The sequence below is a fragment of the Embiotoca jacksoni genome, unplaced genomic scaffold, assembly GCF_022577435.1.
Source record: "Embiotoca jacksoni isolate LCO1_2020_lvr unplaced genomic scaffold, fEmbJac1.0.p SCAF_10, whole genome shotgun sequence".
In the NCBI taxonomy this organism is placed as follows: Eukaryota; Metazoa; Chordata; class Actinopteri; family Embiotocidae; genus Embiotoca; species Embiotoca jacksoni.
The window spans coordinates 17252247-17270650 of record NW_027185230.1 but is presented as its reverse complement, the minus strand read 5'-3'; the positions used below and the strand labels follow the sequence as shown (position 1 = coordinate 17270650).

The following is an 18404-nucleotide window of genomic DNA, read 5'->3' as shown; positions in this document are numbered from 1 at the left end:
AATGTCCTGCACGTTCTCCTTGTTTTTCTTTTCTGCAAACAGAACACAGACTGATTAAATCATGCAAACATCTCATATGTGAGGAAGTACGTAGCGTTTTCCGAGGGTAGTGAAGAGAAAACAAAATGTACACCTGTGTCTGGAATGGTCTCTTCCACTATTCTGCAAGCCTCCCCTGAATGAGTCATCCAGCCGGCTCCTCATTGGATAAGACCATGCCATCCCTAGGGATTGCCTTGCAGAGGCAGAAAGGCCTTGCTTCCATTCACAGAAACACTGGTATGCAAGCCTGCTATTTCATTCACATAAAAGGCTAAATATTGCATGCTTTTCTGTCCTCTGCTCTTTTTCTCCTTTGTGTTTTTGCCTCCTCTTGATGTGCGAGGTCCTGCCTTTTCCTCCCTGCTTTTGTGTTTGCCTTTGTTTCTGAGGAGAGAAGGCAGACGTGCTGTCTTTTTTTTTTTTTTTTTCTCTTTTGCCAGGCAGGAAAGAGAGATATTGGGAGGGACTGCAGTGCGAAATCTGCAGCATAGTGCGAGCGGAAGCTGCTTATGAATGAGTGTCAGTCTTTCGGCTTTGCTAGATGCTCCTGAGGACATTTTATATGAATGTGTGCTTTCCGCTACCTGGGAGACAAAGATGCTTCATTGTTGCTGGTTTTAAGGAGACTCTTGGGCTTTTTTTTTTTTTTCTGTTATCCTTTTGGTTGTTTCACTGACAAACATGTCGTTTCTAATGGTGTTTTTTGAGTTGTATTATTCATGTAGTTCAACATGGACCAATTGCTGGGTATTTTAGACAAGCTGTGAATCTGTATCGGCTTCCTAGTTTTGAATCTGGATTGTTTTATTCCTTTGTTGAATGTTGAGAGAGTATCAGTGCTACACGTTAGATCATTTTATGCAAAAAAAAAAAAAAAAAAATGGCTTTATTCTTTTTTGAATTAATGCTTGATTGTAAATATTTTGCGGAGAAACCAGTGCATTAACTAGTCTTAGATTTCAGACAGTACAAACCTGTAGTACATTCAGGATGTCTGCTCATATTCTGCAGCTATCATAAATTAAAATGGGAAATATATTAATGATGTTACGTATCCCCAGTCATGCTAGAATTTTACTGTATTGTTTCTTTTAATGATTTGTGTAGGTTTCTTTACATCCGTTTAAGGTAAATCTTTTTTGTATCCGTTTGAGGAGAATTTCTTCTTAATCGAAGATTTGTGTATTTTTTGGTTCAGATGATTTTAGCAGGCACTTTGACTGTAGCTGTCAATTAAATGGACGTTAGTTTTGATTACATATTTTACGTAATTTGTTATCATCTCTGATTAGTTTATGGTGTGTCGTCCTTTTTTCACAACTTTTATCTGATCATCAGCTTTATGACATTGTTTAAAACATGAATTTATGGAAATTGTTATGATTGATTATTTTACAAAGTCAGATAATCGAGCTACATCTCATTCATCATTTCCTTTTCTCAGAAAAACAAATAACGGGGAAAGAGTTATGGAGAATAAATACAAGACAATTTAAAAATTGATTGGTTCTAGTGTGCTGTAAGTGGGAGTTTTTTTTTCTCCCTCCAACAGGAAGTGATTTGCAGTGTTCAGCAAGCCTTTTGTTGAGAAGGTTTTCTCAGATCAGTGAGTCATGCTTTAGCTCTGAGCCGGCAGGCAGGCAGGCAGGCAGCAGTCAGCAGAGAGTATTTGCTCTTCCCTCGCTGTGTCCGTGATCATCAACAACACAGACCTTTTTCTGTTCTCTTACTTTCTGGATTTTGAGGCTAGAAATCAGGAGCAGCAGCAGCAGCAGCATCACCACTGGAAACCAAATAAGCTGCACCACAACACTGGCAGCCTTTTATCCTCCTCTTCCTCTGCTTCAATGTTGTGTTTCCATGGATTGTGTCTGTATATTTCTCTCTGACGGATTGGATTGCAGCTCTGGATTTTACTGAGAGCAGATTGGACTTTGGCGACAGCAGCAGCAGCAGCAGCAGCAGCAGCTCAACACAACCACCACTGTAACCTCAATAGAGAAAATTACAGTCAGGTGGCCTGTGATTGCTAAAAGGCGTTTGCTGCCTGTACCGTTGCTGCTATGTTACAGGAGAGGGTAATCAGCACGGCTCAGCCACGTCTGCCAGCACACTTGTGAACGAGGCAGGCTGTACGTTGGTGGAGAGAGGGAAGAGAGCAAGAGAGAGAAGGGTATGCTTCACCGTACCAAATACAACCGCTTCAGGAATGAGTCAGTAACATCCGTCGATGAGCTTCTCCACGGCCTGTCCATGAACCCCAAGGTCTCGGCCACCCCCCAGTCTGCAGCCGAGACATCTTACACACCCCCGACTGAGGTTCAGCCCTCTTCCACCACCACTCCTTCCAGCACCCCCACCGGCCACGGCTCTGATCACCTGGAAGATGGAGGCACCACCCTCTGTACCCTCATCAACAAGGTGTCCAGCCTGAAATTCAGCAACTCGGGCAGCTTGCTCGGTATCAAGGGTCTGCCCTCGGCCGTCAAGGACCTGGCTGTGTCTAAGCTGCAGGGGGGTGGGGGATCAGGCTCAGGCAGCTCCAGTGGCCCGAGCCCCAGTGCGGCGGCAGCAGCAGTGGCGGCGGCGGCGGCGGCAGCCTCTGGTGTGGGCGGCTCTCTGTGCAGCTCGGCCTCCCATCCAACCCCCTGCTCGCAGCTGGAGCCAGCTGTTAGCATGAGCAAGAAGAGCAGGCTGGATGAGCTCCAGCCCAGCGGAGAGGACTGGAACCCAGGTGGAGGTGGTGGACTGGTGAGCAAACCCTCCAGAGGATGGCTACACTCAAACGAGAAGATCTCTGGTCCTGGAGTGACATACATTGTGAAGGTTGGTGGACTCATTTTGGTCTATGTCCTCCCTCTTTTCCAGTCGTTGCCCATTGTCTCTTTTCTTTCAATGAATCGAGTTTAGCAACGTGCAAAGGAGGGGGTTTGGGGTGGGGAGGGGGTGGTGGGGGGTAAAGGAGAGATGCTGTAGTTTCACTTGCACATCACAACATGCCCTTGAGTGGGTGTATGTAGGTTGGCGAGAGCAGAAGGCTGAGCGAAGGAGCAGCAACCAGAAAATAGATATTGAATAATTCAGGAAACGGAGAAGGTCAACATTGGGGAGAAAAGTAGAGGAAAAGCCTGACGATGGCTAAAATCAAAACAGCATTCATCAATGTCATTTTTAACGTGCTGTAAAGATTTCAATTTATTCCTTTTTTCCGTGTGTTGTGTATGTGGAGCCACAGCGTTATGCTTTTGTAACCATGGTGATATGTTATTTCTGTACATCCTGCACCTCTACGAGCTCTGTGGCTGTTTGAGCTCCCCGATAGTGAAAAGGAAGATGCATGTTTGTCTCATGACACCCGGATCTGTTGTTAATGGTGTTTCAGCCCGTCATACATCATTTAAAGGAGCACAAGTTGGCGCACAAATGCAGGAGCTGTGAATGTCATCATGCCGGCAATGAGTCACTAGCTTAAGGAGTGATGATGCTGAGCCCTGGCTCTTCAAGGTGTGAAATGAATGGGGAAAAAAAATAGAAGAAACCATTTTAGCTGAAACAGTAAATTGATCATTTGACTGAATTCCCTTTTTTAAAAAATAAAAAAAAATTATTTATTTTTTTTGTCTTTCTTTTTTTTATTTATGCAGCAAATTAAACAAAAACTAAAATGCAGTTTATGGAGAAGAGTGAACATGCAGAGCAGCGTTGCGAGGCGAAATGTGTTATATTGCAAATCAAGTTACGCAGTATGATTGCCATCATATGACACTTACGACAAGTTGCCCGAACAAAGCCTTCAGTATCTGTGACCAGCGTGACACTCCGTTAACTGCATTAAGGCAGGGAGCGCTTATTTGTCCAGTCAATGCTGCTGAAAGCATCCACACTGCGAGAGGGGAAATGGGTCCGCTCCGTGCTCCCCCTCCCCCGGCTCATCCTGTGGTTTGAGTCCTGCGCGTATTGAGTTCAACGTGGTGTTCTGCTCACAGCACTTTTAATTAGCGTCATGCGGTCACTCCTCGCACATCATGCACCATTACTCTAAAGGGACGTTGACTGACAGTGACACTGTATACACTCACACTTTTAACCCATGGCGGCTGAGTGTTTATACAACAAAAACTTCACATTCACACCGAGTTATGTTGCACCTCCGCGGTGGCGATCCTCTTCATGTTCTTGTTTTTATTGCCGGCCGATTGAATAGGAAGTTTGTCACTATTATATACAACCCCAAAAAATGTTGGGACGGTCTGTAAAATGTAAATAAAAACAGAATGCAAGGATTTGAAAATCTCATGAACCCATATTTATTTGCTAATAGACCAAAGACAGCATATTAAATGTTGAAACTGAGAAATTATATTGTTTATAGGAATAAGTCAGATGTGTAAAACTTGCGTGATTGACTCAGCAGTTGCTTGCTAAACTTCTTTAACCTAAAATATCTGATTTCTTGGCCTCTTCGGGCGACACAACTGCAGCATTGTTGTCACTTCATGAAGTTGATGTGGCAAACTTCATTTGCCGTGTTTCTGGCTACCTGATGAACAGAACTTCAAAATGGTTCTCCTCTTTTAATATTCATTGATTTATGACGAAAGAAGGCACCACGTCTTCACATCACTCCCATAAACGTTTGACATGATAGTTCAATTATCAAAATAGTTGGCAATTCGTTTTTCTGTTGTCTATTTATTGATCAACTAAGTGACTTCGCCCCTCGACCTGACCGATCCTGTCTAGACTGCAGGGCAACTGGAGGGCAACTAAGTATTCTGAAAACTATTTTGTATGGAAAACCTTTTAGATTCACGTGAACAAGATCTAAACTGCAGCAGGCACGACGGCAGCCGGTGTGGTGTCGGACATATAAATGTGTTATGTTTTTATACGGGGATCATTAATGGGCTCTTCAGGGCTGGCCTGCGATGGATTTTCATAACTAATCAGAAGTTCTGTTTTACGTTGTGAATCGTGTGGGTGTTTATTGAACAGCGTGACGATCAGTCGTGCTCAGAATAGGACTCTCTACCTGTTTTAGAACTGTTTGATTTATTTTTGGCCCTGCTGAGTTGTTCACTTCAAACTCAATTCTAAAAATAGACGTCATTCAAAATTTTGCAAACGTCATGTTGACAAATATTGTATTTGTTTGCTAGAACTTGCTAAATGCTCTCTGGAGAGACAGCGAGTCATAATATAAATGTACGAAATCTGAGTTGGTGTGTCTGGACTCCTGTTTTGTTTACAGACAGATTATGAAAGTGATTCTGATAACGATAGGAACTCGTCAGCACAAAATGTTCCTGCTCCGTGCAATATTAATCAGAAAAGGTGTTGTAATGTGAGTAGCTGGCTGGTACTGATGATTATTTTATGGCATTGGAGAACTGCAGGCACCTCATGTGGCTTTGAAACACTAATATTTTTGTGATGATCAAGCATTAAACTGGATTTTCTTTTCTAAGTTTGTATCAGCTTTGTGTCAGACTGAACTCTTCGTCTAGCAGGATGTCTCTATTTTAAACTAGAAAACTGTGATATCAGCAAGTTTACGAAGCACAACTGCTGGTGTAACAGGTTTAGGCCTGCTTCCCATTATTTATTTACATGTGCATGAACAGATGAAGGTCGGGTAAAGAGGATAATAACTGAAATCGTCAATTTAATATTCATTTCAGTCCTTTATGTGTCAATTATATGATCAGTAATGCTCATTAGAAGAATTTGTAGTCAGCATCTTTTGTGCAGACTTGATGGCAAACACTTCAACCCACAGAAACCCATCCTGGGACAGCAGTCAAGGGAAAGTGACACGGATATATATTTAATCGGATGTAAGGTCATGTAAGTCTTTTATTGCAGAATAGTAATGTAATTCACTATTAACTCTCGTTCGACCTATTTAAAATAAAAACATTACTACAATTAAGATTCTACAGGTAAAAAGAGGCAGACAATAAATCTGAGCCGTAATATTTTCACCATGTAAGCAGCTCTGGCACACGTCTTTGTTTCACAACCATAACAGAACTGTATCTAGTTAAAGATGTGCAAATGTACCAAAGCTGAAGTTAACTCGACATATTGGCCCAACTGCTTGTACATGTGTGCAACTTTAATCAACAATTGTGAAACAATGCGTCAAGTTGGTCTTCATTTTTCCATTTAAAACAAGCCCCTGTTGTCCAATGTTAATGTGCGTGTAGTAATTTAATTTAGTTTGGATCAGTAATAAAGAAATAAAAGGTGTTTTTCTGTTCATAATGATGTTTCAGTTTTTGTTTATTTGACACTGGCTTTTCATTCTTGCTTTGCAGTATCTGGGCTGTATAGAAGTCCTTCGCTCGATGAGATCCCTGGACTTCACCACAAGGTCACAAATAACAAGGTATGTTCTCACATACTGTACTTTTTTTAATCGATTGTAAGACTTTTAAGACAGAAACGCCACACGCATCAAACTAGTTCATAACAAGTGTAACGAGTTTTGTTCATAATTAAGAATCAACCTCAAGAGAAAAGGGTTTCCTTTTTTTGTCTGTTAAATTACCGAAAAACTTTGGACACTTTGAATTAAAAAAAATCAGGTCTGGATTTTTTGTAACAGCCACTTATACACCTACATTTTTCCGTGCCAGTAATTGGTAAGTAATCAGTATATGGGATAATTCAAATGTAAACATGTTGTGTAACGGTCATGTTTGAATTTATTTGTAGAAAATGTTAGATGGCTCTCAAGCAGTTCATAATTCACTAACATGCGTTAAAACTGGACTGATTTGGGCACGGTAACTATTTCCCTATAACTATAATACTCATCTACTGTAAACCAGATTTTAAAACATCATATCATTGAACACTAAATCCCCCAAAAAATCACAGAAATTGAGAAATCTTGCCACTGCATTTTTAAAGTCAGGTCATATAGCCAATTTTAATATACAACAAGAGCTGGCCAAAGGGCTGCCAAACAACAAAGATTTAGGGTATCAAAACATTGAAGGCACCAAGGAAAACTAATTATAAATTAAAATGCATTTATTAAATAAAATTACACAAATTCAATGAATGTCACAAGAGTATATTTTCAAGAGTCCATCAATGTTTTATGATTCTCATGCATCTTTGACCAATTTTCAAACTCACATAATCAGAGGAAGAATAGACTGTTTACCATCTTGTGAGTGAAAAGCTCATTTTTATCATTCGCCACCATGTTAGAGTGTACGTCCAGACACACAACAATGGTCGTGACTCAGAGACTGACAATGACTCAGTAGTTTGTCCGGTCCAAAATAAAACTGAGCAGATGAGAGACCAGAAATCATCCAAAAAACATCAGACTGAGAGAGTTGTGTAAAAAGGATCAGAAGTGAAAGCATCAGCAGATATTAATAGAGAAATATTCCCTATGGGTTTTATTGTTTTTGAATTGCACTGTTAGTAAAACTTAATTTTTTATGTACGAGTTCACACGCGGCAGTGAAAACCTTTGATGCGACCACATGTTTTATTGTTGGTATCTAAAAAAGAAAAATGCTGTTAAATTGTTGTCTGACCCCAAATGTGTTATATGATAAATCTCTTCAGTATTAATTTGGTGTATTAAAAGACATTTTTCTGCCACGCCGTTGCACAGATCGTTTAAAAATGTGATAGGATTTTGACAATATATGAATTTAGAGTGCATTAATCATGATTTGTTTGCACTGAATTTTTCTGAGTTTCTCTGAAGTCATTGACCAATGTGCAGTGAGCCAAAGGCCAGCAGTGAATCGGTTTGTGTCATGTTCACTTTTCTGCTTGACTTCCTGAAGTCGGTAACGTTAGCTAGATGTCGCTCTTCGTCTGTCACTGTGAATATGTATTTATGTTTCTATCTAATAAAGAGAGAGATAGCGAAAAAGAGACAGAGAGAGAAATCATGCCTCTATTATTAGACATGTAGAGAGTGACATTTCTGATCTGTCATGAAACAATATTCACTTTTTATCAGAGGAATTTGACTGTTTTGTATCAAAGCAGCTCTATTTTTATCAGCTATTTATTCTAAATAGCGTTGCGTTTTACATCCTAATTATTGTCTGGTGATGCAGATTAGATAGTTTACTTCACATCTTTAAGACAGTTTCAGATTTCCTTTTGTAATGTAGGGCACCGAACAACGATACAAGATACATGTTCATTGGTTCAGGATTCATCTTCTGAAGACTGTGAACACCTTAAAAGAACGGTACATTAATAATAAAATTTGAAATGATAATTAAAGAAGAATGAAAGTAATAAAAAACTTCAATGAAGTATGAACCTTTCTAAGTATGAGCAGGGAATAAATAGCCTTAAAAAGTTAGGGAAACATTTTAACAGGTTTTTTTGGGGGGCATTTTATTTTTATTTAACTGTATAAAGGGAGAAGTATGAGCTGCTATAAAAGGTCACCTGGCCTGAAATCCATGAGCATTTGCAAACATGTGATATGTGGCTTCAGCACTGAGCTCCTTGGACGTTAAAATCGCTACCGAAGCTTGCGGCAGATGGATGGCAGTGTTGGTTGAACAGCCCAGACTCAATTATATCAGCGGTTAGAAGAATTGCTATGAAACAGACATTCAGGTCCCCCAGAGGATGAATCCTACCAATGTTGTTGATCCCTCAACATTTATTCTGGCGCCACCAGCAGGTCAACATTTTCCCTGCACCACAATTAGGTTGATTTTGGCAGCTTTACAAAACCTGTTGTATGAATTAATCAGAAAAACCTCCTGTCAGCTGCAGCTGTACTTTGTGAATGATAATTATCGAATGCCAACAAGCTAAACTCAGATGCACTTGTGTATACATGACACACAAATGCATTTCCTGATATAATAATCTATAATACAATATAATAATCTATAATACGAAGTGCAGCCCAACTAAATGCTAAACTAACTGTGACTCTGTGGCTGTCTGTCTTGCCCCCTCCAACCCCCCAACACCCCCTCAGGGAAGCCATCAGCCTCGTGTGTGAGGCAATTCCGGGGACCAAAGGGGCACTGCGGAAGAGAAAGGTACGTGGATGGGCAGAGAGGGAAGGAGAGAGGCACAGGAAGATGGAGTGATGTCCAAACTGCAAGACCTGAGAAAATGTATGTTAGTGAAATGCACAGTAGAAAAAGAAAAAGAGGAAACAGCAATAGATATTCATTTACCCGTCCACGTTCCATATATAGCATCCGCCCGGTATGTTTTTTTTTTTCTCTCCTCCTTCCTTTATGTAAAAAGAGACAGGAATTGGAGACATAGAGAGAGAGGGGGAAATGATGAGAGGGAAAAAGAGATTGTACTTAGAGAAGAGAGAGGCTGAGGAGAGAAGAGAGAGCGATGAAGAGGTATGGGACTGTATGTGCGTGGGTGGAGCTCCTGCCCACGATGCATTGCACACCGCACACAGTGCTTAGTGACTCATGTAGTGCACAATATCTGTGATCAGGAGGCTGAGCTGTGTGTGTGTGTGTGTGTGTGTGTGTGTGTGTGTGTGTGTGTGTGTGTGTGTGTGTGTGTGTGTGTGTGTGTGTGTGTGTGTGTGTGTGTGTGTGTGTGTGTGTGTGTGTGTGTGTGTGTGTGTATGTTTGTGTCTGTGTGTGTTCACATGGTGTGTGTCCACGGCGTGTGAGGAGACTGTGTCTTAATGTGGGGTGTGAAATGAAGCATTACTCTGCTCTGTAGAGCTCGTTCAAATGTCAGGGAAAGGTATATAACACAAAATCAGTGACGAGTGTCTCTTTCTTGCAATAGACGTAAGATGTAAGATAATATTATTTTGGCTGGATGATAAACGCATTGTGGGGACATCAGCTTCATAATTTTACGTAGCTCTCTTTCTCAGCATGATTTTACATATTAAACATTTCACAGGCTCCAATATTCAGGATAATTTGTGTAACCCAAACTACAATGATTACAAATATTGCTAACCCACTATATCCAGAGATCAATTCATAAGGGTTCAAATATGGAGTACCATTTTTTTCCTGACTTGTTCTGGAGGATATAGATACTGCTTTTTTTAATAGCCGCGCACGTGGCTGAATTTCAGTGCAGGAGACCGGTTTCATGCACCGAACAATAATGTTTCTATTGTATTAATCCAGTAGTGGTGACATGACACTCTCGAAAGAAATGGTTCCAGATTTTGGAGAAGAGTTAGATGAGAAGACGGAGCTCCAGCCAGATGCTGGTTAACTGAAAACAGAGGGAAACAGCTGGACTGTTGTCACCCTGAGGAAGCCAGTGGAGACTCCAGGAGGTCAAGAAATACTCTGCAGTCTTTTAGTGAGCTTTAGAGATGTTGCTAGATTTTGTTTCCTTTGGACAGAACCAGACAATTTCCCCTGTTTCTGGTCTTTATGCTAAGCTACATGCTAATTGGCTGTTGGCTAAAGCTTAATATTTTGCTTTACTTGTGTCTCACTGTGTCTTCCTCCGATCCTCTCAGCCACCGTCCAAAGCTCTGTCCAGTATTTTGGGGAAGAGTAATCTGCAGTTTGCCGGAATGTCCATCAACCTAAATATCTCCACGACCAGCCTCAACCTGATGACCCCTGACTGCAAACAGGTCAGTCTGCAACCTTTGTAAACAATTACAAGACATGTGATAAAAAAGAATGAATGCTACCACAGTGATAGTATGTTAAAGAAAGTGGTCGCTCCATTGTATTAGAGCATGATACAGTTACCCTTGAATTCCAGGAAAGCCATTTTCATGTAATAGCAGTACATTAAATATGTGTATGTAATAACTGCATGTGTGCTTGAATGTATGCAGAAGAATGGTTTCCCTCATATGCATTGTGTCCCTTTCCTCCTCACAGATCATAGCCAACCATCACATGCAGTCCATCTCCTTTGCATCAGGTGGAGACCCCGTAAGTAAACCAAAGAATTTATGATTCACATGGCATACATGTTTTTCAATGGAAAAAAACCCCTGAAAACTTTACAGTATTATAGTAATAGTATGGTAAATGTGTGAAAATGATAAAACTTAATTTATACAGTTTAAAGAAAAAAAAGTGTTACCCCCTTAATAAATGGTTTTCATCTAAACTCACTTTGCAACACATCTGACATACACTGATCACCCAAACATATTTATCTGTCTTTTAATATTTATTCAATAATTTACAAGTATATCTTTTTTTTTAATTTTTATTTTTTTATAGGACACAACAGATTTTGTTGCTTACGTAGCAAAGGACCCTGTTAACAGAAGAGGTGAGTAATCTTCTCTTCAATACACTATAGAAAGAGTTTCATATGCAACATGCTCGTTAAACTCTGAACTCTTCAGCGTGTCATATCCTGGAGTGCTCCGACGGCCTCGCCCAGGACGTCATCAGCACCATCGGCCAGGCCTTCGACCTTCGCTTCCAGCAGTACCTGCAGTGTCCCTCGAGCAAGCTGTCCTCCACACATGACAGGTGAGGTGCTCGTGATAAACGCAGCACACCCAAAAATACCTATTCACTTAACACAAGCACATACACACTGTGATAATCACAATAATATTTCAATGCAGGGTAAAGTTTCATAATTAAATCTGGTTTTCCCCTTTAGGGTATTAAACATGGAGGAGTTACCGTGGACAGAGGAAGAGGAGGAGTCAGCAGAACACCCTTACTATAACAACATCCCTGGCAAGATGCCCCCCCCTGGAGGCTTCATTGACACCCGGCTGACCAATCAGAACGCAGCGCCAGATGGATGTCAGGTACAACTCAATTTGTCTGGATTCATCTCATCCAACTGAAGAGAATAATGCTGTTTTTTTATACTTGTAGTTTTGTACATTTGGGCTGTTTTAGCTCTGACTTGTCATAAAGCAAGTTATACAAAATGATTGGGTACTTTTGGTGTCTGTCATCCTGCATCATCAGGTAATGCAGCACTGTACTGCTTCTTTTGTGTATATTCATATTCTCTGGACAACAGCAGACGGGCCAAAAGAGAGACATATTGAGCAACATTATTATTGTGGGATTGCTGTGTCACATGCTTTTTTTAATTAACTGCTGCGGTACACAAATATGATAAAATGATTTGACTGATTGATGACGTCAGTTGTCAGATTGTTAACATTTCACAGTTAGCTGATGGAAGTTTGAAGTGTGATGCTATATTAAATCCACCCGCCATATCAATGTTTGCACATTATTTAATTTAAACTGAGTCTTTTTAAAACTCCTAATCTCCATTTATTAATCCAGAAATATCTTAAATGTCCACTATGTCTCTGCATGTCATCAGATGGGTCCAGGCTCAGTGGATCAGACGTATTACCAGGGCCGGCATTGTGAAAACTGGGGAGATGAAAGAAAGTCCATCTTCATTCAACAGGGTAAGAAAATCCAAACAGTCTGCAGCATCAGATGTTTAATCCTGCAATATTTGATCATTTCTACCGTATGACTATGAGTGTCTCTCCAAATGTCTAGGATCCTTTGATATAAGCAGTCTGCCAGAGAGCAAAGGTCAGGCATCAAAAGGCGGAGAGATGCCCATGTACGTGAACACCCAGCAGATCGACGCCCAGGTGCTCGCGGCGCTCCAGGCGGAGGCGGAAAATGTGACGAAGGGCATGGCAGCCGCAGCCAAAGAGAGCCCACAGAAGGACCTGTTTGACATGAGTAAGACCTGGTTAGCTTGTAGACTCGGTTCATGTTGTCACAATTTAACTAATTTAAAATAAGTTCAGTTTAACATGTGTCATTAAATTTTTTATTCAGTTCACTGTGTACCTATTGTGAATTTCAGGCAAACCGAGTTTAAAACCATTTTGTACCTTACCTTCAAAGTACAACTACAAGATTACTTTAAATTGGAGTTCCTAATTACAGAGGTTTCCTAGCTTTTGTTTCTCGGTGACTTCAGCGTGGCATTATAATACCATCCTGTCCGTATGAAGACAAAAGGAGGACAGTTTTAATATCAGTGTGTAGCTTTACTCTCTCCTCCTTTCCACTTCACTCTTTGATTTGCTATTATTAATCATAGAAGATCAGTTGCATCAGGATGTGTGTGTGAATCTGTATGAAGAATCCATGACAAAAATTACATGTTAGCAGTGGACTATACAATTTAAAAATGAATGTTCCTTCTTCTATGAAAATGAAGTTCAGGTGTTCTTTAACTGTACAGTCATATTTTACTGAATTCCTCTAATATATTAACAAAACAGGATGTTGATTAATGCACAATACAGTGCAGAATAAGGCCTGTCACTTAAAATGTATTTCCAAAATATTTAGCAAAGCAGGCAGGCATGTAATGTCTTATATCTGGACGCCTGCGGGTCTGAAAGGTGGACCACGTTAATCGATGTCTCTAAATGGCCTGCAGGTGTGACATTAAGCTGAATGTCTGGTGTTATCTTTGTAATGGGCTGACAACTGTCCGACCGTGACCCTGATATGTGTTCATAAAGTAAATATGTGGACACTAAATCGAACCATCAGGCTTGCACATCCAACACACTGTCATCGGCATAACGGCGCATCAGTTCACAAACTAGATGACATACACTGTAAGTATGTACGTGGAGTCACATTTTTAGAATAAATTAGTAGATACAAAGAAATAATGTCTACAGTTTCACTGAGATACGGCCGTGATAACCTAAAAAGTTGGTAAAAAATAACTTCAAAAGAGAAGGAAGGTAAATAAAATGACCAAAATGTGATACCCATTCTGTTGTGGTAATAAATTGCGGTAGTGGATGCTAATATGTCAAAGAATATGGCAAGCAAACCCCAGAAACTTCCTTTTTATTTTTTAGAAGAACCAAGTAGCGCTAAAAAAGAAATAGCATTGAGTTACACCATCGAATGGAACAGAGGGGAGCGCAGGCGAGATGTTTCATGTTTTTATAGTTTGATTACTGTGTAAAAAATGTTTGAATATGCCATCCATACTCTTCTTCTCTTAACTCATGATTTTGGCACCGCCCTCACTTATGCCAGAGCCCTTCGAAGATGCTATTCAGTCTCAGTCCCAGCCACCGTCCCAGGGACAAATCCAGTCCCAGGTGTCTGGTCTCCACAAGGCAGCATCCGTGGACAACTCGAGCCCTCTTCTCGTGCGCTCACTGGCCTTCCGGGCGCAGGAGGAGCTGGAGGGCCAAACGTGGTACCACGGCAAAATGAGCCGCCGCGACGCCGAGAAACTGCTGAAAGAGGACGGGGACTTTCTCGTCCGCAAGAGCACTACCAACCCAGGGTCCTACGTACTGACGGGCATGCACAATGGACTTGCCAAACACCTCCTGCTGGTGGACCCTGAGGGCACGGTAAGAAAACGTGTGTCAGAAATAAACTCCAGATTGAAATGACTGATTTGTGAGTAGAAATGTTTGAAAAAAACATTTTACACATTGCAAGTAAAAAGATTAAATTCTTCTTAAGACAAAAACAGACCCTTAATATTTCTGTCCTTCTTTTCAAAGGTACGGACAAAAGATCATATATTTGACAGCATTAGCCACCTTATTGGCCATCACCGTGACAACAATCTGCCAATTGTGTCAGCCGGTAGTGAACTGTGTCTCCTACAGCCTGTCGGAAGGAAACAGTGATGCTTGCCATGCCTGATGGGAAAGAAGAAGCTCTAAACTGTTTTTCCATCCTGCAACTTGAAGATGAAACACGAGACGACGATGCTTAAAGGGTCTATGCGCTCACAGAGTTTTGGGGAAAACTGCCCGCGGTTACTTTCCTGGAGTCACTGGAAGACGCAAGATTTGTTTAAGATCAAAAAAAAAGATTTATAGAACTGTTATTATTTTGTTGTGATGACTGAAATGCTATATTTTTGAGAAGACATAGGTGCATTTGGACATAATATCTTGATTTGGTGTTTTAAAAGATTAAAAAAAGACAATTGTTCTTGTAGTTTAGATGAAGTGCAAATCAAACCTCAAAGAGGTGTTAACAAGAGTATTTTAGAATAAAAATCTGAAATTTTAGTTTTGTCTGTCAAGCACAACCACATTTCTACAGGAACTGTTGGCTAAGAGGTTGAGGAAACAGAAACGCTGTTTATAACAACTTACATTAGGAAAACTGTCTTCTAATCTCACCAATAGTGTGACAGCTTACTCAATTAGTCACTATATGAAACCTGCTTTTATTGGAAATTAGAACTGAATGTGTTTTTGCTTTGCAGTCGTCACAAAGTGTTGGGGTGCAAACAGACGCCCTTCATAGTGCTGTCAATGGCTTTAAAGATAAACTTTTTTATGAGGTATTTTCTTGTGTCACTACAGTCGCATGACTTAAACTCAACTGTTCTTGTGGCCATGTTCGTAGACCTTGATACCCCTTTATTTGGAAGAGGTGCTTGTGTATGCTGACACTGTAAAATATTTATGCTTTACAACCAGTGATTATTTCTGAATTGGTTTTCTCTGAATTCTTTTAGATGTGTAGTCGGTGATTAGTTTTTGGGAGTTGCATCATGCGATGGTTATTCTCACGTTCTTTATTAACATTTTTAGCTTCCTTTTTTGGGGGGGTTGGGGGGGTGAACTTTTCAAAGTTTAATATTATTTGAATGATCACAAATAAATAGCACAATCAAAAAGTTGGATCACTTAGATGAGCTGTGTCAGTTACCAATCACCAATGTGTTGAGGCGTAAGATTTACAGAAGAGACTGAATTAGACAAACGTTTGCGTTCACTGTGTTCACTCAGTTCAGTTTGTTCAATATTAGATCACTTTCAGTTACTGATGTTAGAAAGGTTTTATTTCTGTGTTGATATCTGAAAGCAGGACTACTGTTTTGCCACTAGATGTCATCATAGAAATACTTTTTTTTACCACTCGTCAGTCACACTTCAGATCTCCCACTTTATTACTTATTATAGGGAAGCGTGCAGTGTTGCTCTGCATTGCTTGGAGTACTACAGTTGAGGGAAAAAACTCTTAAGAAGAAAGTCCTCAATCACTGTTGCTTGACAGGTCAGAGTTACTTTTCATTTTGCAGTCCACTGTACACAATCGTTTCTCTGAACAGTTTAGTATTTAGGTTACACCGACTGTTTTTTCAGAGAAGGAATCAGAATTTTGAAATGGCTTGTAGACACGGTACACAGCAGTTCTGGAAACAGCCTTTTTAAATGCTCTCATCCTTATTATTGTCAGGACTCTGATGGAAACCAAATGAATGGGGCATTGTATTTGATATGCATTGGACCACTTCAATTGAACCAAAATCAGCATGAGTTCAATAAGTTTGACGAGACAGATGCAATGTAATATAACGTGCCTGTGTTTTGCTGCAAGAGGGAGTGTACAGTACATGCATCTCACAACAACACATACTGAGCAAAAAGCAGCATTGGGTTCATTTAAAAAAAAAAAAAAAATCCACCAGATTCATTTTGGTTGAAGACTTTCCTTGATTTCTTGTGTCCCATATTCTGGTTTGCTTCTCAAGATTCATTGGAGAACCGAGCACCAGAAGAATTATTTTCAAGAAAAACATGCGAAGAAAAGGGCACAAAGAGTGACGAGAAGTTTTCCTCGCCGTTTACTTTTACATTATCCAATTCTTTCTGACATAATTTCATCAAATGTAATATCTCGGGAGAAGGAATAATGCGCTAACTTTTTTTTAAAAAAGCACTACACTAGTGTAAAGAATTCTTTTAAATCTTGACTTCTGCAGACTAAATTCAGAGAATCACTTTTGGCCAAAAAAAAATTTGCAGTTTTGAACAAAGCGAATAGAAACAACTCCATACTTGAATCTCTCTGATAACATGATGATTAGCATTGTGACATAAGGAAAATTATAAACACACCTGGACACAAATAAGAACATGGTGTCTTTCCAGAGTTTCTGTTGATGAAAATGTGCCTTTTATTTGTACAAATGGTGTTTTTGTTTCTCTTTTTCTCTCCCTTCAAAGTGCAATAGCTGATCTTCAATGGGGCATGCCTGTTCACAAGAGGTTGTGTTTTGCCCTGCTGCGTGTTGCTGCTTGAGACTACTGTTTTCTCTCTCTATCTATCTGTCTCTTTCCTTCCCTCCCTCTCTATTATATATTATAAATGTATCATTTCCAGATTCTAAATATAAATCTTTGTCAGAGGGAATCACACAGAAAGTCACTATTTTGGGACAGGTGTAGTTAAAAAAGAAAAAAGAAAAAAGGAAATACAAACATAGAAACAACAAGTCCAAATGATGTTTACAGATTTAATCTTTTGGTTGTATGGGTTTATCATTATTCTGTATGACTGTTGGCAATAAAACCGTGAATGTGTAGAATTTCTGTTGCTGTCTGTGCAGTAATAAAATCTTGTATTTCAGTTTGTGGAACAGTACATGCAGCTTTTACACTAACTGTCATCAACATTTTTTTGGTTCATCCAAATTATCAAATGGTGTCCAGCCATGCAGATAATTTTATTCCAGATTGCAACATACCTGTCTTTGACATTTATTTTGAAAAATTTTTAGTAATGTCCTTGTGACTATAGATAGTCCCCAAAGTTAACCAACTGTTACCTAATGCTTAAAAATATAATCATAAAGTCCAAACAAAGACGGTAAAGTGTGTGGATTATCCATCAGGGGGGCTGTTTCTGGAAGTTGCTGTAAAATTATTTAGCTGTTATTTTAATACTATTATCACTACAAACACAATTCAATTCACATCAGGGAGCTGCAGAAATCTCACAAGCAGATATTCGTAAACCCTGAGCAACAAAATCCAAACTACCAACATGTCTGAATATAACTGTAAACAGGCAACATAAAATATGTTTACTTTTAATTTGGGTCCATCAACTATTTAAGTTTTTTTTCCTAAAAATAAGACATATGCCATCCAGACAAAGCATCCTTATTAAGAATGGCTGTCTCAAAATAAGCACTTACACTTGCTATTTTTAATGCAATACTTAAATTTTTGTACATGCTGTGTACTCAACACGCAGGTAATATTGTGTACAAAACACTGGACAGTTTTCAGCCCCAATGGGGGCTATTTTGGTTACGTCATGGAAGGGGCGGAGCCACCAACCTGGCAGAAGATGCTGCCGTCATAAACACCACAACTCTACAGAAGTAAGTTATATGGCCACACAAAAGTGATACTCCTCACTATTGTCTCGTCAGATACGAGGACGAAAACACTTTCAATTTTGGGTAAAATGACCAAACAAAAGCCGGAATGCGTGTTGGCTCGTGATGCATTCAAATGTTGCTGTCTTCACTTCCGGTAAGTGCCCAGCTGCAGTTTGCAATTTGAAATTACAATGTGCTGTCAGTGTTTACGTACTTGACAACTAAATATACTAAAATGTATTGTG

At 39.9% G+C, this 18404-nt stretch overlaps 1 protein-coding gene across 1 annotated transcript; it reads left to right on the top strand.

The window, feature by feature from the left end:
• The first annotated feature begins 298 nt into the window (after positions 1-298).
• On the top strand, positions 299-17399 carry shc3 (SHC (Src homology 2 domain containing) transforming protein 3). The gene is made up of 12 exons (XM_069171056.1): positions 299-2868; positions 6363-6433; positions 9032-9095; positions 10523-10642; positions 10899-10952; positions 11250-11301; positions 11378-11507; positions 11644-11797; positions 12334-12424; positions 12522-12713; positions 14046-14371; positions 14528-17399. The coding sequence occupies exons 1-12, from the start codon at positions 2218-2220 to the stop codon at positions 14654-14656; spliced, it is 2034 nt and encodes a 677-aa protein (XP_069027157.1). The 5' UTR covers positions 299-2217; the 3' UTR covers positions 14657-17399.
• Positions 17400-18404: the final 1005 nt, after the last annotated feature.

Excerpts from the sequence above, each read along its gene's own strand:
- shc3 (XM_069171056.1), top strand. The coding sequence starts at position 2,218 with ATGCTTCACCGTACCAAATACAACCGCTTCAGGAATGAGTCAGTAACA. Across the intron at positions 10,643-10,898 it reads TGACCCCTGACTGCAAACAG|ATCATAGCCAACCATCACAT; the intron begins GTCAGTCTGCAA and ends TCCTCCTCACAG. Across the intron at positions 12,425-12,521 it reads GTCCATCTTCATTCAACAGG|GATCCTTTGATATAAGCAGT; the intron begins GTAAGAAAATCC and ends CCAAATGTCTAG.